The sequence below is a fragment of the Cololabis saira genome, chromosome 3, assembly GCF_033807715.1.
Source record: "Cololabis saira isolate AMF1-May2022 chromosome 3, fColSai1.1, whole genome shotgun sequence".
Taxonomy (NCBI): Eukaryota; Metazoa; Chordata; class Actinopteri; order Beloniformes; family Belonidae; genus Cololabis; species Cololabis saira.
This window is the reverse complement of record NC_084589.1, coordinates 35,311,602-35,338,934: the sequence shown is the minus strand read 5'-3', so window position 1 is coordinate 35,338,934 and position 27,333 is coordinate 35,311,602. Positions and strand designations below refer to the sequence as shown.

Here is a 27,333-nt window from a genome sequence, read left to right as displayed (position 1 = left end):
ATATTAACATACACAATAAATGTATTAAGTGTACTTATTAATAATCTATTAACTATCCAGAATGCAAAAAATAAACATTTGTCTTAATCAGCCAATCAAACGTGCGTTTGAGGAAAAAAAATGGACCGGCAAATTCAGCAAGTGAAAAGGGGTAAATGTAAGTCTGAACATAATGCAAATAATTCACTTAATAATGGTAGGGTCAATTCTATCCTTACAACATTTGGGAAGACAATCTGAATTACCTATATATCTGAACTCATTATATAATGCAAATAAGGTTGCCTAAAAGTTGGTGGGGACAATTTGAGCCTCCTGAAAAGTTGGTAGTGTTATGTCCCTACCGTCCCTATGCAAACCTACGCCCTTGCTTTTACTTTTATCACCTAGAGTGGATTTATAGATTTAGATACATAACTCTCAGTTGGCTGCATCATGATGCTGAGGAGGAATGCTGCCACACCTCAGTCTCTACATGAAACAAGGCGTGTGAGTGGTGTTTTTTCTTCGTTCCACATTAAGTGACAGTATTCATTTCTCAGTGTTTGTAGGCCACATCTTAGAAGAACACCACTTTCTTCATCTCTGCCACCACTGAAAGTGACACTCTGTGAATTACTGGTTAGAGACATAATCTATACACCGACTTAACCCTATCCACAATAATTGCTGCATATTTTAAACCATCAGTTAAAAGGACTAATGATGGGTGGCCTTCATCACAAAGCTGGAACTTCCCTGTACAGCCCTTTTTTCCGTCCCACATTTCATGCAATAATTATACATTTCGACAACCTAAAAGTACCAGAATTTTCCACATGCCGTTTTGGTGACTTGTGAGTTTTAATCTCTAAAAAAGATGAATTACTACACTTTTCATTCAGCCGCGGTTACGATAGTTCAGAAAAAGTGAGGCAAAACATGCTTTTGAACACTTTATTTTGCTAAAAACAACCAACAACAACAGTGACTACAACTTTCATGTTTTATCATGTAATTCTAGGCCGATCTAAATCTATTTAACTTTTTCTCAAGGGTCCAAACATGCAAATAATAATGTAATATGTACATAACTAACGTGATGGCATCTTTTTTATATGTTGATATTAAATATTCAAATTGCAGAAAATCCCAAACCTGAAGTGTTAGGAGATAATATATAAACCATAAACATCAAATGTATGTATGAAATCAATTTTTGAATAAAGACAATAAAAAAAAAGTATAGCCCACTTGAAATTGTAACCCGTTAATAGTTTCTGTTTCCAACTTAAATCATTAAGATTGAGATGTTAGTCTTTGGTTTAAAATCAAATTCAGTATCATGTCTTTGATTGTGGGACAATTACAAAACATTTTCTGTTGTAGTCCAATAATTTTCTTGTTGCAGCCTCGCAGGCTTTGAAAAAGAGTAACTTAGCTGCAGAGCGACCTCTAGTGGTTGAAGTTGTCAATGTCTCGCAAAAGACAATATTTCAAGTTTAGACAATCAAAAAAAATAAAAATAACATTAAATGTTTTTACATGTAACGAAACAAATGCCCATAAATTATGTCCGCAGACAAGAGCACAATATGGGCAAATTGTAATTTTTGTGTAACCTGAAGGTTCTCAAATGCTGGTATTTTTAAACCTCAGCGTGTGTGTCCATCTTTCTGGAGGTCTGTGTTGTACATTTAAGCATTGAGCTTCTCAGCCTCTTCTGTCCTCACAGCGGTCAGCTGTTCCTCGTGACTTTCCTCTTCCCCGGGTACCTGAGACAGAAAAGGGAAAGTTTGGAAATAACTGAGTTCCTGGACCTTTATAAGCTTGTCTGATCTTAAACAAACATCCATTTCCCGACTAAATGCAATCTAATAGTTACTTGTTGAGGCTACATCTGTAGATGCTCCAACTTTTTTTTATTTCATCAATTTGTTTCATGCTTGTGCAATTTTTACTGTATAAACTCTCATGCTCTCCAGACTCTTATCAAGTGCTTTGTATGATGGGGATTTGTTCTTGTTCTCCTTTTATGGTGTTTACTGGAAAGATTAAAATGAAAAACTAATCCACAATGAAGAATTTGGAGACTGTTGTATTTTTCTTTACTCTCTTACACCATAATCTGCATTTATGAATGAAAAACCACAGCTGAGTTTGAGCTGAATGTGCTGCTGGAAAATGACCTGAAATCAATTTTGGCATGGGTAACCGAAAACAAATTGATTTTAAATGTAGTAAAAACTAAATGCATTGTTTTTGGCTCAAACCATGCTTTAAAAAGCCAAAACCAATTAAAAATATCCATGAACGGCAGCTGTATAGAACAGGTCACTGAAGCTAAACTTCTTGGAATACATCTTGATGAACATCTGTCGTGGCAGAATCACATAGACAAGTTAACAGGCAAAATGGGGAAAGGTATATCTATGATTAGAAGATACTCCTCTTTATTAACACCAATTACACTCCGACAGGTTATTCAAACTTTGGTATTATCACACCTTGACTACTGCTCAGCTATCTGGTCAAGTGCAGCTAAAAAAAATATAAACAAACTTCAGATAGTGCAGAACAGAGCAGCTCGCCTTGCACTCGGGTGTTCTTTGAGAAAGGCTGTTGACCAAATGCATAGTGATCTTGCTTGGATGAAAGTAGAGGACAGATTAACAAACAATTTACTGACATTATTCAGGAATATAACTGTATCGAAACAACCAAACTGCCTGTACTCAAAAATAACCTTTTCCCAAAACAGACATGAGCACAGGACAAGACAAGTTAGCTGGGGTCATGTTTCTATTCCATTACCAAGATCAAATGCAATGAAAAGAACTTGTATGTACAGGGCCATCTCACACTGGAACAGGTTGCCATTTACCATAACTAAAGCAACAAGCAGAGACAGTTTCAAAAAGCAACTAAAAAGGTTATTTTTGGGTACAGACACAAACAATGGTTAATATATATGTTTGATATACATTTTGTAATATACATTTCGTGATTTATTGTGTGGAAAATGCAGCTCAATGTAGTTGCAGGTTGTGATGAGTACCACTACAATGATGTAGCTGGTGTAATGATGTGGGTGGGATGAGGGGGGGGTTAATGGAGTGATGTAATTGTAATTACTTATGTATTTAGTTAAGTATATATATGTATAATTGTGCTGTTATATGAATGTATTTTAATTTTAATGGACCCCAGGAAGACTAGTTGGCGTTTTGCGTCCGCTAATGGGGATCCAAAATAAAAAACAAAACAAAACAAAACCACAGAGCCGTTCACTGTTAAATTAATTCACCGACTTTGTGCCAATGTTATAACGTCTGTTTTCACTCAAATGTTCATAAACATAACAACATAAATATGACAAACATGAAATATGTTGCACAATCTGCTGGTGGGAAATGATGACCTCACTCAGCAGGGATACTCTCCTTCGTGGTGGTGAATTTGCTCCACCTGATGGTCAGACTGCATCACTGTTGCATCTGACTGAGATCATGGAGGCTAAGGCTGAAAACTCGTTGTTGGTGCAACATCACCATCTCATGGTCAGACTGAGCCTGCATGTTATTCTAAATTCACGTTACGTCGTAGTACTTAGCTGAAAACAACAATTTCATAAGTACTAATCACAGGAAACTTGGGGGTTTGAGCTAAACAACTAAAGAAAGCGAAGCAAGCTCAGAAGACGTAGCTTGGCTTGGGACTGGTGCTTTCCTCAGGTTTATTTTGTGCAAAGGGGTCAGTATGGGGTTAAGCAGCGCTGGGGATTGACTCTTCTATCTGGAAGAGCACCACGTTTACCCACTACACCAGAGCTGCCCTTTAGGGAGGACGGCCACTGGTAAACCAACAACGTCCATCGTGTACTTCTTACTGTGAAGTCCTGCAACACTGCACATTTGCTCATTGACAAATTCAATATGAACACATCAAAACTCACCTCCCAGTAGATGCTGTCCTCAAAGCAGGCGCTGTCACTCGGTGCTCCAAACATGGGCAGCTTCAAAATGAAACCTAAAGACGAGACAGGGAAACCGTGGTCATACGCCGGTATTTTGGTTCTGGTGAAGTTTTAAAGGTCTCCAGCGACTGTTTTCTGAATGTTTCTCAGCTACCGGTGCCATGTGAAGGACTCAGGGCAGGACAGTAATGTTCATGTCTACTCTATTTTGAACATTTTGTCTTGGACTTTTGCCCACATGCATGAAAATGTAACTAGTTTAGGTCACTGCCTCTGGGCTAAATGTTGCGTTGGAGGCTTTGCCAGCTTGGAATAACTGAACATCCTTGTACAGTATGATTCCAGCGTGGGAACTGGTTGCGTTAGGTGTAATTGGCAGCAAGGAAATAAGGACAGCATAAGACATGTTAGAGCATGTCTGTGGTATTGTGCTTTGGGATCTCAACTGTCTTTAAATAGATGTTTGCACATTCATTTGATCAGAATCACTCTGAATACCTAAATTATTAAATGTGTTGAGGAAAAATATGTCTTCCTTTCCTTAAAAAAACAAAAAGCAGTAGCCATGAATATGAATGACCTGTTTGAGAATTTTACATCAGTGTTAGTGTTTTTGATGCACAACAATGGATTTGCAAAAGAGAGAACCTAGAAGAGAGAAGTTTTGGTAAGTAGGTGGGACAGTGAGCTACTGAGTTAGCTACTGGAGTTAGGCACTAACCCAAGTCAGATGGGCTGTCCATTTACAATAAAAATAGGGGAGAACAGAACTTTTACTTTCATCCTGAGCTTTCTCTTATTATTCATGTACATCAAAACCTCTAAGTAAAAGCTGCTTGGTTTGATAAGCTACTTGTGTTATTTCAATAGTGAAGTGACCGCATTAAAGTAAGCTTGTGGAGAAACCGCTTCCCTCGTCAAGTTGTTGTAACATTTTTAGCATTCAGGAGGCGACACCTACCAACGATCAGCCCTCCCAGCAGAGCGATGCCCAGCGTGATGGCAAGAGACAGAGCCTGAATCCCTCCTTGTGTGGCTGCAGGTCGACCTTCTGCTACGTCAGGGAAAACGTCTTCCAAACTGAAACACGCCCCAAGAAATCATCCAATCAGCTCAAGGTTAAGTGTAGTTTGATTATTTGATACTTGATTAAATATGTGGAAATAGCTGAGATTACAAAGACATTTGATAGCTTTTTCATTTACAGTTTGTCTAAAGTGGGCCAATGTGGGTTAGAATTACATCAGGGAGCAGGAGCTTAATCTATTCATAATGCCAGTCTAAATGTAATGGATATGCTGGGAACTTGAGTCAATGTCGTATCAAAATGAAGTGTTTACCCATTTCCATAAATGTCCCTGGTTGCCAGGGCAGCAGTGACGGCTCCCACGATGGCTCCCAGGATCCCGGGCATGCCGTGCAGGTTGTGAACCCCGCAGGTGTCTTGGATTTTCAGCTTTGACTCCAGGACGGGCTAGAGGGAAAAGAAAAATGTTGCTGATTTATATGGTAGACACTTCATGATACTGATACGTTCAATAAAAGTGGAAACTGGAAATAAAATCCCAAAGAACATTTTTTTTCTGGAATAACTTCAGGTGAAAACACCAATTACTGTGTACAGATTCTGGATGAAAATCAGAAAAAAATCCTGACATGTACTGCAAGTTTTATAGTTCATATTCCCTGCTGGATATAAAATGCAGGGGTTTTCCTTACTGAGAGGTACTTGAATCCCAGAACAGAGATGATGCCGGCCAAGAAACCGACGATCATGGAGCCGAAAGGCGTCAGCATCATTTCACCAGCCGTTCCTGCGGCCACTCCTCCAGCCAGGGCAGCATTTTGAATGTGGACCTACAATAGAAACAGAATACAGAAATACCTTTATTAATCTGTTTATACATCTGTTTTGTTGCAATTATTGTGCTGTAACACACCCAGGAAATGAGATTTTTATTTTTGGTTACTGTAACATTTTCTTGCTTCTAAGTCAAGAAATAGCAAATATCCAACTACATTTGTGTTTTTTTGTGTGTGTTTTAACTATTTTATTGAGATATATAAGCTGACAGTGTAACAAAATTGATTAATTGATTAATGGGGAATAAATGAAGAAGCTAAAGAAGGAGAACGTCAGGGGACAGACACTGGTGACAACAATATTTCTTGAAATCACTGACTCAGCAAGCTGATTGAAAGCAGCCACTCAGCAGTTCAGAAATTATCAAACAGCAACAGACACCAGAAACAAGATAAATGTCACTGATGGCAGCATGAAACTGAAATAACATACAAGTAATAATTTAAAGGTCAAGTGGTTTATGACAATGGTCTAAACATATATAGGCTACCGTATTGGTATAATGATGACTGCTGCACATACGGTACTTGGCAGATCACAATAAGGAAAAAAGGAAATGCTGAAGCCGTAAGGACACAAACAGATGAGTAGTATGCAAAAAATACAGAAGAGGGAATACAGAGGACATTACTGGCTGAAAACAAAGCAAAATTATTAATTTAAACACTTTTTTAATTATTTCCAGATTTACATGTTGTTTAGTTTCTTTTCATACTGTATGTTCATTTTTTTATATACTAATAAATTCTGTCATGTATTTCCTTGACCTTTTATATCGTTTATTTTATTATTCTTGCACCCTTAAAATCATATTATATTAAAGTTAATTTCTCTCTGTGATATGGACTTATTTGCAAATGTATTTCCACATCGTCCACCGTTTTCAGGACACTTTTGTGACTACACATTTAGATGATTTTCATTTCCTGTTAGAGCGATGAGAAAAATGATCTGCACTGCTGTGAAAAGGAGAAAGCTGAAAAATGTAGCAGCTGACACATTTAAACTTTATAGCTATTGATCTTCCAAACCACATTGTGTTGTAACAACCTCTTTCAACAATGTGTCAGCTTTAGAGATGAGCTGATTCCTCCGGGAGATCGACTTGTCTTCACTATCAACGGGCTGTCTGGTATGCAGACCTCCTCGGTCAAGTTCACTCACTGAATATAACTTCCTGATGGCTTTGATAAGTGTCAGTGCAGAAACCTCATTCCCTCGTCTCATGACCTCTCAGCATTTGAATTAACATTGTTAACAGATAAGCCGTTTTGATTTTGTACCTTTAACTGATGCGTCTATCATTGTTTTTATCTCTAGCTGTCATGTGCTCTAAAACCTGATAAACTGAGATAAAAAAAAATCTATGGTATTTTACAATATCTCCTGCGCTGTCAGTCACCACGCCTTGTTCTGATAGTGAGCAAGCAGATATCACATAAGAACTGATTCAGGTGATGCTGCTCACCATGTCCAGCTTGCCGTCGTGAGCTGTGAGGGCAGACATGGCGTAGGAGGAGAGGGTGCAGGCGGCCAGGGAGTAGTAGGTGTTCATGGCTGTGCGGTGCTGGTCGTCTCCATGAGCTGTGATGGCTGAGTTGAAGCTGGGCCAGAACATCCACAGGTAAAGGGTACCTGGACACAGGGAAAGCCGTAAATATGTCCATTTAAAACAAACTGAGCTCTGAAATGGGAAATGTCAAGTCATATGTAAAATGTTTATCTTTAGCCACTACTTAAGAGATTTTATACTAGAAAATAAACAAATCCGTGATGTAAGAGAATACCTAATACTACAGCTTTTATTGAAAGAGTATTGTGCAACCACTTGGTGGTAATCAGTACTGGAGTTGAGGGGGGATGAGGGGGGATGGCATCCCCCCCTGAAATAAAAAACGGTCAAAATCATCCCCCCTGTAAAACTGTCACCCCCCCTTTCCATCCCTTATGTCATTTCATCAATGAATGTGGTTTTACTGTTATTTCAACATTTAGAGTCATCACCAGAAAAATGTGACAATTTTCACCTGTTTCAGGTACATTTTCACTTGAAATAAGTAGGAATATTTGCCAGTGGGACAAGATTTATCTTCTTATTACAAGCAAAAAAATATTGTTCCACTGGCAGATTTTTCTACTTATTTCAAGTGAAAATCTACTTGAAACAGGTGAAAATTGTTGTTTTTTCCAGTGATGAGTCTTGTTTTAAGTGTAATGAGATTTTTTTACTAAAATGAGACATTTTAACTAGAAATAAGACAAATATTCTTGTTAAGATTTTTAGTTTTTGCAGTGATCCATTTGACTTATCCTGTGAAGGACAGAGTCATATTGATAAATTCAGAAAACTGTTTTTTATTGTTGTGTTTTGATGTATTTGATGTAAAGTGTAAAGTGTGGATATTTAAAGCTTACAGAAGGCTGCATTTAACTGCTGCTATGTCATTCCTGCAGTATTTCTGCAGGTGTTTTGGTCAGTGATATTGTTTGTAATATATTATATTATTTGTAATCAGCACAAATTATCTGTCCCCATATGATAAAATCCACCATCCCCCCTGATTTTTTTTTTACAACTCGAGTACTGGTGGTAACATTTATCCATTAAGAAAATATGTTTTTTTAAATCTGTAGCTTTGCATGAAGATTACCAATCATGGCGAACAGGTCAGAGTGGTAAACGGAGCAGTTCTTGTGTTTGCTCTTGTCCAAGTTGGGCCGGAACAAGACTCGAGTCACCATCAAGCCAAAGTAGGCTCCAAAAGTGTGGATGGTCATGGAGCCTCCAGCATCCCTGGTCTGAAACAAAGGTCATAACTCCATTTAAGATGCTGTACTAAGAGCAGGATGTTGACATTCAAAGTATAGGAAAGATTTAACTTACGCCGAGAAGGGTCAGCAAAATGAACTCATTGACAGCAAACAGTGTGACCTCAAACATGGCCATGACCAGCAGCTGGACGGGGCTGGTTTTACCCAGAACAGCCCCGAATGAGATCAGCACAGAACCGGTACAGAAGTCAGCATTGATCATACTGAAAAAAATAAGAGCAAAAAAAAAAAAAATACTGTAAGCAGGGCATGACCATCTTCTTAAAACAGATATTTTCTTTTGCTAATACAAATAGATGTGTCATTTAATTATGTATATAAATAATTTCAATCTTTTGAGTATGCTCAAAAATTAAAATACTAAAATAATACTGAAAAAACTAAACAAAACACAAGCACTATCCTTTCAAAGTTATCAGGAAAAAGCCATTCTGTAGAGCAACACCTTTTCTGACCACACGAGGGCAGCATTTCACAGCAAAGTTCATGTATCGTTCCTTTTCACAAAGAGCACCTCTAGTGGGAGAAAGTGGTATCACAAGGCGTTCCCGCTCATCAACTCAGTCAGTGGTTTTTTTATCAACACGCCTGATCTACATGTCTCCATGTGGTCGGAGGTTTTAATGCAACATAAAGTTGTTCATGAACTGACATCATTTAGCTGTTAAAAAGACTTGCTGATGTGAGCAAAACACCAAATCTGAAGCTGCTGCAGGCAATTTAGATCATTAACATTTTTAAGCACTGACATGCTGACACAGGAGCCTCTTAGTTAGTAACCGAAAAAAAAAAAAAAAAAAACTAAACATATCAGTTGTGCAATGTTTTCTGCAAAGTAGCTTAAAATAAAAGCTTTTTTGACTTGCATGTGAAGCAAATGAACTTGGCAGCACTGCTGTTGGATTGGATTAAAACAGGTAGTGCCACATTTTTTTGTAGAAGGACTCAAATGTCATAATGTCTTAATGAAGGGTCGGGTTAACTTTCGATTTAGGAGAAAATCAAGTGGAGCATACTTTAGACGCCGTGTCTCGGCGAATCTGAAACACTTTTTTAGTGTCCACCTATGTACTATGTGTCCTATTCCATTGCCATCATTAGCAAAATGTGTTTATGAGCCAAAACATGTCTCTCTGGATTTTGTCATTTGTAATTGTCTTTTAGTTGACCTGGGACCAGCTAGTTAGAACATGGATGGATGGATGGATGGATGGATGGATGGATGGATGGATGGATGGATGGATGGATGGATGGGTGGATGGATGGATGGATGGATGGATGGATGGATGGATGGATGGATGGATGGGTGGATGGATGGACCAGGTTATTGGGTGAGTTAGGGTCTATTAAAGCTGTTAAAGAAGGTAGAACAAACAAGAGCGGTGTGTGTGTTTTAGTGAGCTAATTCATCAATATACTGTACCTCTCCACCCCAATATGGATCTTCCCTCCGTGCATGCCGTGGAAGAAACCCTGCATCAGCGTGGCCCACTGCAGGGCGAGAGCTGCGATGAGGAAGTTGAAGCCCACGCTGCTGAAGCCGTAGCGCTGAAGGAAGGTCATGAGGAAGCCGAAACCAACGAAGATCATCACATGCACATCCTGGAAACCTGCACAAAGAAGAAAATATTGGACACAATGATGAGGATGGAAATTAAGCTTTTACCTTGTGTTGCAACTGATCTTATCAACCTTTTCTTTCTTATTTATACCAAATGAAAAATCTTATCAAAAAACACAAAGAAAGCAAATCAAATGAAAAGTTGTAAAAGAGTTATAGTAAAAAGAAAGTTTTTTTGTTTGTTTTTGTCAGAAAAAAAGACAGGTAACAATATTAAGATTTGCAAATGTTTATGTAAAGCCTCATAGCGGTGGTTGTCCAGCAATCCTTCAGGTAAGAAAAAGTATTTTCCTTCAACCACAAACACCCTCCTTCACAACCTGCATCAGTAACACCGGATCACTGTCAGGACCAATGTCCCCTGATGTCTTTCCTGGAGTGTGCGGTTTGATAAAGCTCCGATTAACTGGCATATCTGGTTCAATATTGACTCAACGCCAACGTGGTATGACTCGGGTTCAAAAGGGTGTTGATGCCTGGAAAGTAATATTTAGAAGAATACCACACTGAACTCTGTTCACAAAGGTCAATAAAAGGATTTTGAACTGTTTGCAATCCTGTTTGATCTAGACTCTCACCACATGCACTATGAGAGGTTGTGTTTCTGCAAATGTAACTTTTTTTTTGTCCCAAATTGCCCTATCCTGTTGTCAACATGGCAGCAGTTTTCTGGCATGGTCAAACTGAGGCCTCACAAGCATATCCAGTGGTATTTTGGCCTAGATGCATGCAGATCCCGGTGTGGACATCATCTCATTAGAGCAATAAAAGGGTCGATGTTGGTTAGGCCAACGAATCAAACATAATCTAATATTATTCTGATTCTTTTCCATAATAAGTGGATTTTACTTAAGTCAACTGAAGTCCTGCTGGATCAACAATAACTTCTAAGAGCAGCTAAACTAATTTATTCTTCAGTCAGGCTCTCAAAATCAACCCAAGAACCCTATTCTTACTTAAAAATAAAGCAAGAGTTTGAAAGAAAATTCACATGTACCAATAGATTGTTGGGTTTTTTTCCAGCTCCAGTTGTTTTCCTTCAAGTGAGTTTCACGTGAGGGACAGAAATAAGACATATTTCACTTGACATATTTATCTATATTTCACTGGACGTATGAAACACTGATAACATTGATTCTGCAACATAAATGTGCTTTAAAGAAAATCTATATTTATGTCTTGTGGAATGTGGTAGGTGTAAAGATGTCTGTTATTTATTGTGCAGTTCTTTACCAGGAATACAATTAAGGATTCAAGACATTGAGTTTTGTGTAAATGTTGCTCAGATATGTAGGTGAACTTCTGTCTCAGCTCCCATAACCATAAAGGCATCAGGTTAAAAAAAAACACAATGGATTTATTTCTCTACCTTTATTTATCTGTTTATTATTTTCCAACTCAGTCTCTTAACTTCATCATTAGGTCATGCAATTTGTTCCCAAACCCACCTTCTATGTGTCTTTACTTTTTGCCACAGCAGATACTGAGCCTTTTAGCAGAAGTAGAGGTAGAAGTTGCATGAAGCTGGACCTCTTTCATCCCTCACATCTGCTGGTGCAGACGTGTTAAAAGTGCAATGTTGAACTCTGAGGCCGCAAAGCTCCATTTAGAACATAAGTACTTGTGATTACGTTAAACGTTGTTAATGATTCTTACAGGTCTATTAGTGGAAGAAAAACAAAGCGTCTGCAGTCAAGCGAATGTCTCGTTTAAACTGGACTTCAGCACTTTGGTACTTCTAAGAATCAGAATGCTGACGTCAGCATGCAAGGATGATGCTACATTGTTGAATACGCAAAATTTTTTGTATTTGCAACAACATTTGTGTCGTCTGAGGTGGAGGAGTCACCTTGGGTATTTGCTATGCGGTACTGTGCAATAATACGTACAGCAGCGTTAACAGCAAATGTTTTATTGTGATTAACATTCAAACTCTGCTATGGTTTCTCTAGAGAAGCTGCTCAGTGGGTTTTAATTGTCAATCCAGGGAAAGATAAGATGTGACACAAAGCATCCTGTGGTCATTGGGAGGACTACAGAGACCCCACATCAGCGTTAAAGGAGCTTGAGGCTCCTTTTAAGAAATGAGACTATCTAGCGCCACCCTTCACCACGACGGCCGTTGGGGGTACTGCAGCCAACAGTGAAGCCGGCACGGGAGAACGGGGAGAACGTGCATGCAGCGTCATGTGACGTCACATCCGCAGGACAGCGCGGGAAATTCGGGACCGAATTGCAGCACATTTTGCAGCACACAGCCTGTTCAAGGCAATGGAGAGATACACTAGAGGGCTCATTATTTTGGGTTTGGAACGCTTCATCTGACATTATTACTAGAAAACTTAAAATGTATACGGATTTTTTTCATAAATCCTGCCACAATCCGGCCTCAAGCTCCTTTAAGTGTTATTTCAATACGTCATGAAGATCTCAGAAGGATTTCGGTTTCAACCATACCACAACATCAGAACCATTTTCTCACGTCCTTCATCTTATTCATTCATTAGGCATCACTCCACTACTGTACATGGTTGGGTGGAAGCAACACGGTTTCCTGGTTAAGGTCAGGCAATGAAAAAATTGTGTTGGTTGCCGGGTTTATACCTTAGGAGATATCCATACCATACACTATAATTCCTGTTAAACTAAAGAAAATATTTTCCTCAGTGGAGCAATGCTATGTGAAAATGAATAAATAATAATTCAACATTTTATTTTCTATGGATGGTGAGAATTTTCTGCTTCACTGTGAGAATAAGAATGAGTGGGAATTCATTTTCTGATACACTATGGGAATATTTTAAAAGCAAATTCAATGGAGTATATCATGCACATTATACATTTTTATGTCGATCATTCTTAAATGCTTTTGCTTCTGTACTTCTGAAATCAGCTTTGCAGAAGCACACAGCTTTGCAGAAGCACAAGTATTTTTATTTCAACAAACAAAGTAGGGACTTTCCTCCCATGGAAATTCTTAAAATCTCACATTTGATGTGTTGCACAACATTTTAGGTACGTGAAAGTAAACATTCCTGTGAGTGACAGGAGAAGAGCAGCAGCAGAGTAACGTGGAGGGATTCAGAATGTGGTAACGCCAACAGGTTAAACACTCAAAGCTCCCCCTCCCGCCCCTCCAATCAGTCATTAGAGTCAAACCTTTTAAGGTGGAGTTGTGTTTCTTTAAGAGTATAATGTTGTTACCACATTTGTGCACAGGAATGCATGAATTAAAGTTCAGGCTTTGTAGAAGTAATAATAGCTACCTTGAAGTGCAATTACACGTTCATACAAAGATGGATACAATGCTCTGGAAGCTGAAATCATAGACACTATTTCAGAAGAACATGATTAAATATATTGAATGTGCAATATTTTCTGATTTCTATGACTGAAATTGAAAGATTAAAACTAAAAATTCAAATAAAAAAAAAATTAAAAAATAAAGGAACACATTTTTCCGGCTCTGCAAATCTCTCTTCAGATTGTACTCTTCTGCTCTGTACTTTGGGCTCCGTGTGTACAAAGTGTGAGAGGGATTTGGCTTCCTCACAAATGCAATATGGAGCATGATTGCTCACACCATCAGTTCATATAAATCAGGAAATTAACAACAGAGGCCCGTCGATGTGTCTCTATGGGACAGCAGTGGACTGGAAGACATTTCTATGAAGCTTTCTCCCACAGAGAATAGAAATGGTCCAATTAGGGGATAGAGAACTGTTGTAATGCATTTCAGCAGATTGTTGTACTTTACTGGGACAAAATAATGGTACCGACACTGGGCCAAAAAGAAAGAAAAAAAAAAACTCCCTGCAAATACTAAAACAAGTTTGGACTTCTACAGTAGGTTAAAGAGTTGTAACACTGAGTTTTAACTTACATATTAATTCATTCTTTGATGAAAGTATTTTGACAGTTAGTAATCATAAGATCAGAAAATAAAAAAGAATTATGTCTTTGAGATCAGTGGCTGAATAAAGGCTCACATCTTTTTCATTGTTGAAAATGATTTGACTCTAGCAAGAAAGTCTGACTTTTATGCTGTTTTTCAATGCACCACAAATCATAATTCTGATCTACTGTGTATTATCTAAATAAATATTAGGGGATAAATGGAATAACATTCTTGTTCCAACAAGAAAAAAACAAACTTATGTGGTCAATTTGCAAACATTGATCAATGTACAAACCTGCTTCCAGTAACAGGACAGGAAATCCTGTTCAAATGGAAGAACGAAGACTTCTCGACCCCTGACCCTACAGTAACCCGTGATACCAAACCTGCAACGATCCACGGGACACTCACTTGGATAGCGGTAGTAGAAGTCATTGTCATATTCAGAAGAATGGTGAGTTGTATTCCTGTCATGCCATGCCTTTGCATCTGTCTCGTGGTCGTACTGCACCAGCACACCAAAAAGGATGATGAGGATGATCTCCAGGATGAAGCAGGTGAGCGGCAGCTTCACCCTCATGTTGGTTGCTGCGTCTGCCATGGTTCCTTCCCAGTGAGCTGAGGAGAGGAGGCTTAGGGAGACTTGTCGGTGAGAAATCCAGCACAGAAAACTTGGACACACAGGCTCTCTCTCACCAACAGACACTGGGGTGTCCTCAGCGCAGAGACCAGAGGCTGGTGTGTGTGTGAGAAGCTCCCAGACAAACCCAAGAGCCTGTTGTGTGTTTTTGTTCTCCTGGGTCACACCTACTGGGAATTAGACCAGAGACACGCAGTTAGGCCGGCCCCTTTTCTACTACACTTTCTTAAGGCAGACCGAGGTGCTAACTTTACCTGTAAAGTGTTAACAAGTAGAGATCTACAGCTTTTTGATAGTAGAAGCTGTGTTTCACCAGTACACATGGTCGACGTGTTTAGGGAATCATTAAGTGTTATCTGTCAATTCCAACCATCAACGTTTTAAAACAAAAAATGGTTAAGGTTTTCAATCTCAAAGGCAACCTCAGAATATTTCCCAAAACAACAAAAAGTAACATTTCTCATATATGAGTCCTATATATCTGACTTACAAGAAATGTGCAATTCATTATAACACACCGAGCAATGATAGTGCACGTGTGAGTAGACTAAATATCAAACTCAATATCAAACCCCGGCTCCTCCCACACGCACGTATACAGGCTCATGTGGCAGAACAGGGATTTCAACAGTGATGAACTTCATCCAGAGTACTGCCGACATGCAGATGTGCTTTGCAATGAATGGATTTCAGAGTCATTTTAGGAATTGGTTAATGGTTACCTTTTGCATTATATAATTATATAATATGAATAGTATGAGATATCTTTTCTTAAATGCCTAGTGCCCTTGTTGTGTTGTTGGCACTGCCTCCTTCTCCAGTCTCTCATCCATACCTTCCTGAGAGAGAACCAGAGGTCAGCCCTATGTCTCAAATATGCCCTTGAAACTCTCACAAAACATAATCCATGAACAGCACCAAACAATAACTCTATAAAGGGATAATTTGTTGTAACATTTATGTGGAACCATCGAGAAATGAGAAGTTGTCAGGTTTCACTGATAAAGAAAGGAGCTACGCAAAAAGTTTGTTGCAAGTCTTACTCATGACTTATGATTTACTTACACTTACTTTAAAAATTCATTTTTGATTTACGATACATCATGGCTAGGTTTAGGCATTTAAAAAACACCATGCTTCACATTAAACGTACAGTATATGTTTCCAATCATGACTCCAGATGCTTCTGCAAGAGACTCAAAAAGGAAGCTTCAACTGGAGAATATTATCTTGTTGTCACGGTTGTTATGTAAAAATTAACAATCAAGAGTGTTTAGTTGTTTACATTTTGGGACTATCTTACATTAAACCCCAAAACTGGAGTCTGCATAGTGAGTTTCCTCAGAAGGCTTCACCTTCCTTTAACAGATTCCTGAATGTTATCCTAATGGGCTCTAAATTTGACTCTAAATTGTACACATGTGCATGTGTGTCATCGTTTTTGTCTGTGAGGACTTTGAGGGACATATTTCAACTGATCCATGATTGCTGGAATCCAGCCCCTCCACAACCATGGGCAGCATGAAGAAGTCATAATACAATCAATGACTACAAAGTATTTTGTGGGCCATAAACAATAAAAGCAAAAAAACAAAGCCAAAGACAAAAAAAACATGCACACAGACCATACTTGTTAGTTTATTCTAAGATATCTGATGCAATCCACCACGATTTTGTTTTATGTCTTTTGCTGATCATTTTAAGAAACTACAATCTTATCTATCACAGTTTACTCTTTGGTGACACAAACTGAAACCAGAACAGCATTTGGAGAGATGAGTGAATTAAAATAGTTGGGAAACGTTTAGCTATTAGGAGCCGACGACTAGTGGAGAAGATTCTGGTGGAGTTGAGCTGAGAGATACTTCAACATGTCGCCTTCTCTTCCTACTGGGGTTTCGTAACAAATATCCCTCACACCTGTATCTCTGCCCTCCATCAGCAGAGGCTGGCGTTTACACAGAAAGGTAGAAGAACAGAGAGGAATGTTGTTATGATTGTAAGGAATTTGAGCTATCACCACCTGAGACCGCCGGCGTCAAACAAAAGCAATCAACTTAGCAACGACCAGAAAGATCACTCTGACACTCGGCATCCTGTTTGTCCAGCTACCTGCCACCAAGTCCAGCAGTCTCTCAACTAAGTGGCCGGTCGCTGCTCGGCCTCCTGCACCAGAATGTTTTGTGACAAACTGCGTACATGTAACATTTTTATTAAAGGATAATGCAAAGGATTTTACATATTTCTGACAGTTGCCAAATCCTATAAAAGAGACTCAACAGCTGTGATTAATTGAATAGTATTATTGATCTGTGTCATCCGGATTATTGTCGTCTAAACGCTGTTACGGGGCATTGGTGAGCCCAGTGGTTATTGTTCATGCAGATATGAACAATATATATTTAAGGTAAAAAAATTATTACATAATTAAAAAAAAGGTCATTGTTGAGCGTTCTGGTGTTGTCATATTACAATAACACACCAAGAAACTGGAATCCAGAAATATAGCGTTAGCATTTTTGGTTATTTTTTTCCCCTGCACTAATCATGATGTTTTTCAAATTCAGATAAAGTAGTTTACATACCTTGGGTTAGTAATGTTATAGAGTAAGTGTCATGTAAAGTAGTTGAGACTGAGGCTGACTTGGTTGTATTTGACGGATTCTTGTGGTTAAGTTCAGAAATCTGAAATACCTCGTTCCTCCTGTAGGGTTTACGGTTAGTATACATTAATAATTTGTACGGTTGCTTAGATGTCAGGACAGCATTGTTTTAAACTGATGTGTCTTTTTGAAATAATATGTTTAAGACTGGAATAAAGATGGCATGACGCTAAGAGGGCCGAAACCAAAAAAAATTTGAGCACTCTGTTAGTACTTGACTTGTTGGGAAAACTCAAAAAATATAGAAAATCATTGACGACAGTTGTTGTTGTGTACATTACCTCACCTGCTTCTTCCACAATACATGGTCAACAATAATAATACAAAAATACTAGGGCTGGGACTTTATCGCATTCATTACGATTAATTAATTACAGAAAAATAACGCGACAAAAAAAAATAACGCATTTAATCGCAATTTACTTTTGCACTCCAAACAGTGCGGAATGTTTGTCATTGCACGAGTTCCCGGTATAAGTTCCCCGTAAAACTGACGCATGGTACTCAACAGGATTTTTTAATTCTACTAAACAAAAACAAATGTGTTTAAGACATAGACAGTTACAAAAATTCCTGAAAAAGCTTGAATATAGCTAACTTGAATTTAAGTTTGTGCCTTGTGGACAATGCAATCATATTCCTATTATTCACATTGCACTTGTTAACACTCAGTTATCAAAATAAATACAATTTTGTTGTTTAAGCTCATTTATGTGTCAATTCAATGATTCAGTCGTATACCAAAATGCATTTAAATTGATAAATGTTGCTTCTCGTGTCAAATATTGATATGCGATTAATTGCGATTAATTAATTACAAAGCCTCTAATTAATTAGTTTAATTTTTTCAATCGAGTCCCACCAATAAAAAATACATAATAATAATATTGCTTTATAATAAATTAAACTCCTGTAAGAAGATAGTTGTTTTTTTTGGCACTTTACTTATAGATTTCATGCAGGAAATGGGGAGACGTATATTTATATTAAAAATGTCCCTTAAAACAAAGTGCTGTTTAGCTATAAGGGGAAAGGCAAACACATACAGAGGCTTCAGTCCTTGTGCAGGTGGTCCAGGATCAAGTCCCAACCCGTTACCCTTAACTATGTGTTTTCTCCTGCTCTCTGTCTCCATACTGTCAATAAAAGGTTACTAGAACAATTAAAGATCTCCCTTCCCTTGGACAATGTCATTGTTAAAGCAGCACAACGTAACTTTCAGCTTTTCTGAGTTTGGCGGCATCTTGTGGACAAAATCGGTAGTGTTTTACCAGAAAGAACACTACGTTTCCCATGAGCACTAGCGCGTACAGCCGGAAAACTCCTGTCCCGTCGCTGCATTTGTTTTGATGAGAGGAGACGGGATGCTTTTCTGTTTCACCAAGTGAACAGACAGAACGCAAAAAAAAAGATGTTAAACTGCTGGAAAGGAAGTGGAATTTACTTGGATACCTTAAACAAGGAAGCCAGGGAGCGGTATATGCAGAAAATAATGATTATTAACGGTCTGGATCCATATGAAATCCCTAAGAGATCCCTGAATCCCTTAAGAGCCATGTGTTTCAATAAATTTGTATAATAGTACAACATACACTACATGTTTTGTATCCCTCTTACGTCTCTTTTCTTTTTTTTGACTGCTATATTATGTGGAAGAGGCTCCGAAGCGTGAGCAATATTTTTGTTTTTCTCGTGAGATTATTTTTTTCCTCTGCAGCTACAAATAGAGTTAATATTTTTTCCTCAACAAACTAGTTTTTTTATCTGAAGATTGGGGTTAATTGCTCCGCAGAGAGCTGGCCAGCAACTGCGTTTAGCTGGAGAGTGGTGGAATAAAACCCGTGTTTTGATCCGACGCCCGTCTGTGTGAGTGTTTGTGGTTTAAGGCTGTTTATGGTTCTGCGTTAAATCGACGCAGAGCCTACGGCGTAGGGTACGCGGCGACACGCACCGTACGTTGCGCGTCGCCACGTACCCTATGCCGTGGGTCTGCGTCGATTTAACGCAGAACCATAAATCATGCTTTACTGTGTGTTTGGTCGTTACAGCCGCGATCCAAAGCGAGCCGACGGCTCTTTCACTCTTTTACTTTGTTATATCAGATACTTGGCCTCCGGGGTTCTGCCTCCGAGCAGGAAACCGTTGAAAAGTTAAACCATTAGGGTCTTTTCCCCACGTCTGTTGTGTGGAGCTGCTGCAGCCACAACACAGCAACAGCTTCTGCGGAGCTCTGAGCTCCACGCCCCGCCCATTTTCGCTCGACTGCGAATCGGGAAGGAGGGGGAAGTGACGTATGCCGTAAAGCAGTCAAAGTCGTAACGATTTGTAGTTTTTTAGTGTGGCAGGGTTCCTACCATGCTCCTCAAAGTTACATAGTGCCAGTGAAGGTGATACAGACTCCCTCAGACCATGACAGAGGTGTCATTAAACCTGTTGGAAGTTGATGTACCATCACAATGACTCTGGAAATATGATATTAAGGTGGAAAAGTTACGTAGTGTCGCTTTAAAATCTGAAATTCTATTTTGCAAATGTGACTTTTCTTTCATATTAAAGCCTTGTTTTTCAACCGTGGCCCTCAGGTCACACTATCTTGCATGTTTTATATGTTTTAACACACCTATCTTAAATAAGATGATGACAAGCTGATGATCAATTACTTGAACTACCTGAGGACCAGAACTGGAAAACACTGGTCTAAAATACTTTTACATTTGTGCAGCATTTTCTGTGCTTGAATTTTTGTTTCCTTTCCAGTTGCATCAATATTACTGTGACAAAAAAAAGTAACCAATGTATCTGTATTAAGGATGAGCATTCATTAGAGCAAGTCTGGTCTTGTTATTGAAAGACATCCATTAGCTTATGTCACTTCCCTGGAGTTAAAATTCATAAGAATCTACTTTAAATGCAGGCCTGTCTCACACTGTATTTTCACATGAGCTCATCTCAGCCCTTATCACTTCGCATCAGCAGCTACAGTTACAGTTTAGACCAATATAAACAAAGTGTCAAGTCAAGACTCGGACTATGAGCAACTTGAAACCGTTGCTTTGTGAAGTTAGCAGGTGCAGATTCGCACCACTGCAGTGAGCCGTTGTGTCTCCAGCAGATTCAGATTCTAGACATGCAGGGAAACCTGAAGCATATGAGGAAAAAAATAAGTTTTCCCATCTTTAAAATATTTGTGTTATGATCACAAAGTCTATATTTCAGAGTCCACACTATGGAACAATTGATTTCTCTTTGTAGTTCCTGTTTCACTTTAAACATATACCACAAAACACTTTCACCAGGAGAATGTTGCTGTACAGAAATTATTATTTGAAACATCAGATTTATAATGCCTAATTTAGGACAGACGAGGACAGACGTTAAGAGGCAGCAAAATCAATAATCAAGGCGGAGCCTCAGACCGCGCTGACCTGCCTGATTCCTGTGACCAAATATGAGTGCAAAATCTCAATCATTTCCCAAAAGCACCTGTAAAAACATTCAAATTGTACAATCAGAAAGGTTTGTGAAGTGAAATAATCCTTCAACTTTTTTTTTCTCCAATGTGGTGTTCCAGCATGTCCTTCTCTGAGGTACAATTTGAATGGACATTTCATCTCAGATGGTCTAAAGTGGTTTGAGAAGGGTGAAATATTTAGTGTTCTCAAATGTATTAATGATAATAATCATTTGAATGTATAAATATGATAATTACTAACGGCACTTTCCAACAGGGTCCAAAGTAGCGGAAAAGAACAATACAAGGGGAGAAAATATAAGAAGTGTAGAGATATTTGAATCTACTCTATATGATTCATTTTTTTAAATCAACTGCCAGAAAGATGCCGAGAGTTTTTGTCATTCCAGAAGTCACTCGGCTGAAAGACACAGGAAGAACACATGACACCTGACTTCTTCTGCAAGTCTCGTGCTTGTAGAAACAGAAAAGATCCCTGTCATTATGGCATTCATGAGATATCACACAATCCTCAAGTGCTTTAAATTCCATGTTAATCTTGCAAAAACCTTTGTCTTTGTACCACGCAATTACCTCTACTAAATCAGCATTTGTGCAAAAGTGTTCCGGTGGTGGTTTGAATGTATTTTTTTCATTCAGTTAAATGAGTTAAAATATTCAGGTCAAGGTATTGGTTCCAAATTTCTGGTAAATTTCTGCTTGTAACAGCTTTTGATTCCTATTTTCTTTTCTAACAATTAAATAATCTCAGCTAAAATCACTACATGTTTTCAAAAGCGATAACACAAGGTTGTGTATATTTCATGAAAAACCAAAAGCTTTCATATCTCGACTTAAAATCAAAACAAGAGAATAATCCATGGCATTTAAACTTTTACATGACACTTTATATCGGATTACAGCTAAGTAAATAAAAGTGGAAACCCTTTTTGAAGCAATGCATTTGAGGAAAAGATTAAATGGAGAATGTTGTTGAATATGATCGTCAGTCCTAATTCTTTTCCTCCTTGATACAGAGAAGTAGTCCTCTGGATTTAACTTTCCAGGAGGCGGTACCAACAGAGACAGCAGAAACAACCTCTGCATGTATTTGGACTGCTGTGCAACCAAGCAGAGAAATGAATCAGGTGGTGTAGATTTGAGTTTGCTGTAAAAAAATATGTGTGAGGATTTTATACAGCCATCTCAGCTGGTTCTAGGAGGGATTTTTGGACAAACCTGTCAGTCATCTAATGAGGCCCCTCCCTCACCTCATTGTGATTGGTTTGGTGCATTTTGAACTGGTGTAAATGACTGCAGGGAAGAAGATCCACAGAGGAAGGTTTTGGGAAGTGAGTGGGTGTGGCTGAGCAGGCTGGGAGCCAACAACTTAACTTTCACTCCATATTCACATTTCTACTGTGCCCGGTAAGGGGAGTTGTCATCTATTAATTTGAATTCCAGTGACAATTTATCACGCACATTTAAAACAAAGTTTAACCAATATTTTACAATAAAAATTAAACAAATCCACATAAAAGATGTAAATATAGAGGATTAAAGCTCCTGGTAAGATCATGAAGCCATTTGAGACATGTTTTACGTTCTGAATTCACACACTTTTGCTTGGATTTAAAAAAAACAACAAAATACTGTATATAGACTCAAAGAGCAAAAGCAAAGTAACAAAGTGCTACAAAAACAGTGTTATTAGCTGAGAGGAGGTTTCACATACAGCAATGCCCATGGACTAAAAGTAAAAGGATTTAAAATGCAGCTCATTCTGTGAAGCTGCATGCACTTACAGTATGACAAGATGATCCTATGATGGGGTGTTTTAAGATGTAGCTTTCTTGTATAAAGGGACTGTTGGGTTGGGCGGGAAGGGAACACAAAAATAATAATAAAAAAAATAAATACATAAATATTCTAGCATTAGCATGGCAGCACCTACCTGTATGTCCAACTGGACTCACAGCAGTCTGACCAGCAGTGATCCAGCTGGAACCTCCTATGTGATTTATTGCTTTGTGTTGTTCTCTCAGTTGTAAGTCTCTTTGGATAAAAGCATCTGATAAATGACAGTAGTAGTCGTAGGATTTTGGAAGACTGGATCCAAATGCAGGACGGAGGCAGAGGTGACAGTAAACAGTTTATTGTAGTATGAACGTGGTAGGGTGGTGGAAATCCAGACCAAGTAGCCAGAGGGAAGAGTTTTGGTTCATGGGCCAGGAAAGCCCTTAAGAGAAGAGAGAGGTTAACACAGACAGGTTCATAACCTAACCTAACTAAGATGACTGGCGTATAACTACCAGCAGACTAACTACCACTGAACAAACACAGGTAAGAGTCTTTTATGCACTGCAGGGTGATTATTAGACCAGAAGCAGGTGTGCCAGGTCCCATCTCCAATTAGCTGAATTAGATGAGGAGGAAACCTGTGAAGACATCCACACAAAAAAAGGGAGAGAGAGAGAGAGCACAAGGACCAACCTGGGAGGAAATCCTAACAGTTACACATCTCAACAGATGCCACTTGGAGGGATCTGTTTGTAGTCACATGATATTAATGGTCTTCTGCTGCTCAGAGAAATGGATGAATAAAAATGATAAATAACTGATCAATAATTAAGCATTATTGTCAAAGACAGGAATGTTAAATCATCACATTTTGATCTTTATTTTCAGTGATGAGGGCAGAATGGCTGGATTGTACAGATGACTGCAGCATCATCCAGCAGACAGCCAAACGTCAGTTCAAGTCAGTTCAAATCATCTTGATTTATAAAGCACTAAACACCGACAACGTCATTTCAAGACTCTTCGAGATACAGTTCATCTCACTCCAAATTAGTGCAATTAATTCAAAACCAATTTTTAAAAGTATTTGTCTAGCTGCGGACACCAACAGATTCCAATGTTCTCCTTTCTATCAGTCAAGTCATTTCACATGACTTAAAGTTTCCATTTGTCAGTGGTGAAAAAAGTATTTAGGAGCTTTACTGAGGCAAAAGTACTGAAACATTTCTGTACAGACATTCCTTCAAGTAGGTGACTGAGGGGGGGGGGTCGAGACCTCAGCAGGATCCACACAGGGTTGGACGATAGTCTACCTGGACAGGTGGGAGGGAAGTGCTATGGAAAGGGATCAATTCTGTAATTGCAGTCTTTTAACCCCTCCCACCCAAAAAAAAAATCACCATAAATCTGAGTCCAAAGGTGAACATGACACCACTTCAAGCAGTGATGTTGTTGCCAATATGTTGCAGCTGCTGAATATTATTCTCACACATCTTCATGACATTAAAACTGAAAGTGGAGACCCACGATTTCTGACACCTGTGACCTCTGACTAAAAGCTTAAACATCCGTGAGCTGCGGGTGAACTGGATGCAGAGAACATGCAAACCCCACACGGTAAGGCTTCAGGATTTAAACCAGGAACCTTCCGCCTGTGGGGCAGCAGTGCAAGAGTGTATTCTTCCATTGCTTCACTTCTACTGACAGACTGCAGGTGTCCAACAATATTTATGTACTCTGTTGTTTATGTCTTTGTATAAACTTTGCCATTTTATCGTTGTCATTTTCATTCTTTTACTTGCAGTTTTAACTATTTCTACCACCGCGTAAATCACACGAATATATTCGGAAACAACTGCAAACGACCATCAGTCTGAGTTTTACACACAAAGACTTGCTGGAAGACTCTCTGGCTGCCGTGTCACCCGACTCCCGTGGTTCAAGTGCGGATTCCACAGATATTTCTGTTGTAGTATTGGTATCTAGTCACTCCATCAGCGCAGCTGGCTGGCTCCAGGGCCCCGCCGATAACACAATCTCCCAATCAGAAGCAGGAGGACTTCAACAGTAACGAAACGGAGGCCACAAGAAGCCTGGCACCAGATGAAAGGAGATGATTACAAGACTGAACCTGCCTGTTGCATAACGCTGAGATAACATACATAATGTTCAGGAGGAGGCCCCACAGCGTTACGCTGAATTACGCTCATGAACAGACTAATATACTGGACGGTGGGGGGACATTTCATGAGAGTTTACAGACAACTTCAATTCAATTCAATTCAATTCAATTCCATTCAATTCAACTTTATTTATATAGCATCTATTACAACATAAGTTGTCTGTAGGCGCTCTCCTGAGAGCCGGAACTTGACCCCCGAGCAATTATTACATAAGTATAAACATTTAATGCCACTATCTGTGCAATATAAAGTGTTTTCTAATCAGAATTTTCACTTCCCTGCAAATTAAGCTAAATTAAAGCAATTTTACAATTATAAAGCATTTTAAGTTCCTTAATTTATTTATTACGTGTGTAAATCCTGTTTAGGATTGTAGGGAGAACCGGTGCCTGGGTCTGGTGCAAGACAGGTCGCCAGTCCCTCACAGGACAGCCATGTTGAACCACCACACGCACTCCTGCACACGGTGGGGCAACCCGACATGCACATTAATGGGCCGTGGAAGTACCGGAAGGGGAATCCACACATGGAGAACATACAAACAGCACACAGTTAGCCCAAGTCATTAGGCTGTTAAAGAAAGATTATTCACTTGACGTAGTTTTCGTTTCGTTTCATTATTTATTCAAACAGGTTAAAACAAAAACAAAAAAATAATCAGAATACATAAAATGTATATACCGAAAAAAAACAAAACAAATTAAAGAGACAAATCTATATGTAGATAAATATTTCCTGTTTGAAAGGGTAAAGGATGAAGTTTCAAAAAACTTTTCTAGTCCTACCCCTTCTAATGTTCTGTTTTTACCATTTCTTCATTTCACAGAACTTCTAAAAGAAAAGCATAAAAGAAAAGAAAAAGTGGTTCAGCTGAGCAAGGCACTTTGGTCACTGGCTGTCAGTTCATGTGTCCATTTCCGTCTTGTATCCATAAAGAGTATTGATTTTAAAGATTTGTTTAAACGTAGTTAGGGAATTGCATGATTTCATTTCATCTTTACAGTTGTTCCACAGATTAACTCCCTTCACTGATACACAATGGGTTTTGATGTTTGTTCGTACATGCTGTTTTTTAAAATTGCATATTCCCCTGAGATTGTGTTTATTTTCTTTTATTTGAAACAACTTCTGGATGTCTTATGGCAACTGATGATGATTTGCTTTGTGCATAGTCATCTGACAAATGTGAATATGAAAATTTCTCATTATGAGGCAAAAACAGAAATGTTATCTTAACTTACTACTTTACAGTATAATCGTTAAACTGATTCAGGGGACAAAAGAGTCACTCATTTTGCTAAAAGATGACAGTGCTTTTCCCTGAAGTGATGGAAACTGTATCCTGGTTGTTCAAGGACGGCTGCAAACACATAAACTGTCAGTGTTCTGTTGCCACCATGACATCCGGCACAGAGCTCTACCCAGAGCAGCTCCGGGCCAAACAGGTATGGGAACGTCAGACTGTCTTTCTCCCATCTCTGCTCTCAGATCCCTATCTGCCCGTGTGACTGCCATCCACGTGTTGTACAAATATCTCCTCTGATGAGTTATTGGTGGAGGAGCTTCAGGCTCATCAGTAAATCACTCCAGGTTGAGGACAATAGGTCAAATGAGAGCTCTTTTAAAAAAAAAAAACCTTTTAGGGCTGAACTTGATTAACTTGTTTACACCAAAAGCTGTTCAAGCATTTTGAACAGGAAACCTTATTGAGCAGTGTGGCATATGGGCATTTTTCTTACACTAAACTTTTAATGAATATTTCATTGCACGCGTCACACCGCCTGCACTCATCTATATACTTTCATATATGTAACCACAAATAATAATGGAATAATAATCACACATGAGAACAATACAGATGTCAGCACTCTGTACCTTGTTCACTTGCAGATTTTTTAATTCATAGTTTAAATGTAGTTTTTAACAATAATTATTCCCAAAGGGGCTTCAGTTCCCGCTGTTTCTGTAAAAAAAAGTCCACAGCTGTGATGTTTTATCTGTTCATGATTTCAGCATTATAGGATGCAATGTCTGTGCTTCTTTTGTCTTTCAACCAGGCAAAGTGCACCACTCATGGTCCAAACTAAGCCCTGAAAGTGACAGCAGTAACAAACAAAGAGCAAACGGATAGTTTATCTTTTCACTCTATCTATTGGTGACTCTAAAACTACAAAGAAGGAACATAATGCAATATATACTTTTGTTTGAAAAGACTTAAGGCCAAATCCTGCTCCAAAGCTCTCAAAGCCGGCCCGAGGTTTGAAAAGATAACAAAGCTACCAGCATTTTTCTGTAGAGGAAGTGCGGGGTTCCAGGTAGATCTCAGTCCAGCGGCCTCTCCGATCTGTCAGGGATATAGTTCTTGTAAGAGAGGCGAAATATTTCAGTTCAATACGAACTAACTAATTTTCATTCCAGCGTAGGAT

General features: G+C 38.8%; 1 protein-coding gene across 1 annotated transcript; it reads right to left on the bottom strand.

The window, feature by feature from the left end:
* Nucleotides 1–922: 922 nt before the first annotated feature.
* rhbg (Rh family B glycoprotein) lies at nt 923–14,958 on the bottom strand. Its single transcript, XM_061717362.1, has 10 exons — nt 14,582–14,958; nt 10,075–10,261; nt 8,704–8,854; nt 8,471–8,618; nt 7,288–7,454; nt 5,675–5,812; nt 5,296–5,429; nt 4,917–5,035; nt 3,935–4,008; nt 923–1,754 (listed from the first exon to the last, which is right to left on the bottom strand). The coding sequence occupies exons 1-10, from the start codon at nt 14,769–14,771 to the stop codon at nt 1,677–1,679; spliced, it is 1,386 nt and encodes a 461-aa protein (XP_061573346.1). The 5' UTR covers nt 14,772–14,958; the 3' UTR covers nt 923–1,676.
* Nucleotides 14,959–27,333: the final 12,375 nt, after the last annotated feature.

Bases quoted from the DNA above. Each gene is read 5' to 3' on its own strand.
- rhbg (XM_061717362.1), bottom strand. From the start codon at position 14,771: ATGGCAGACGCAGCAACCAACATGAGGGTGAAGCTGCCGCTCACCTGC. The intron at 8,855-10,074 runs GTACAGTATATT...TATTTTTTTCAG, and splicing joins ATCCATATTGGGGTGGAGAG to TATGATCAATGCTGACTTCT. The intron at 4,009-4,916 runs GTAGGTGTCGCC...TCTCGTCTTTAG, and splicing joins GCTGGGAGGGCTGATCGTTG to GTTTCATTTTGAAGCTGCCC.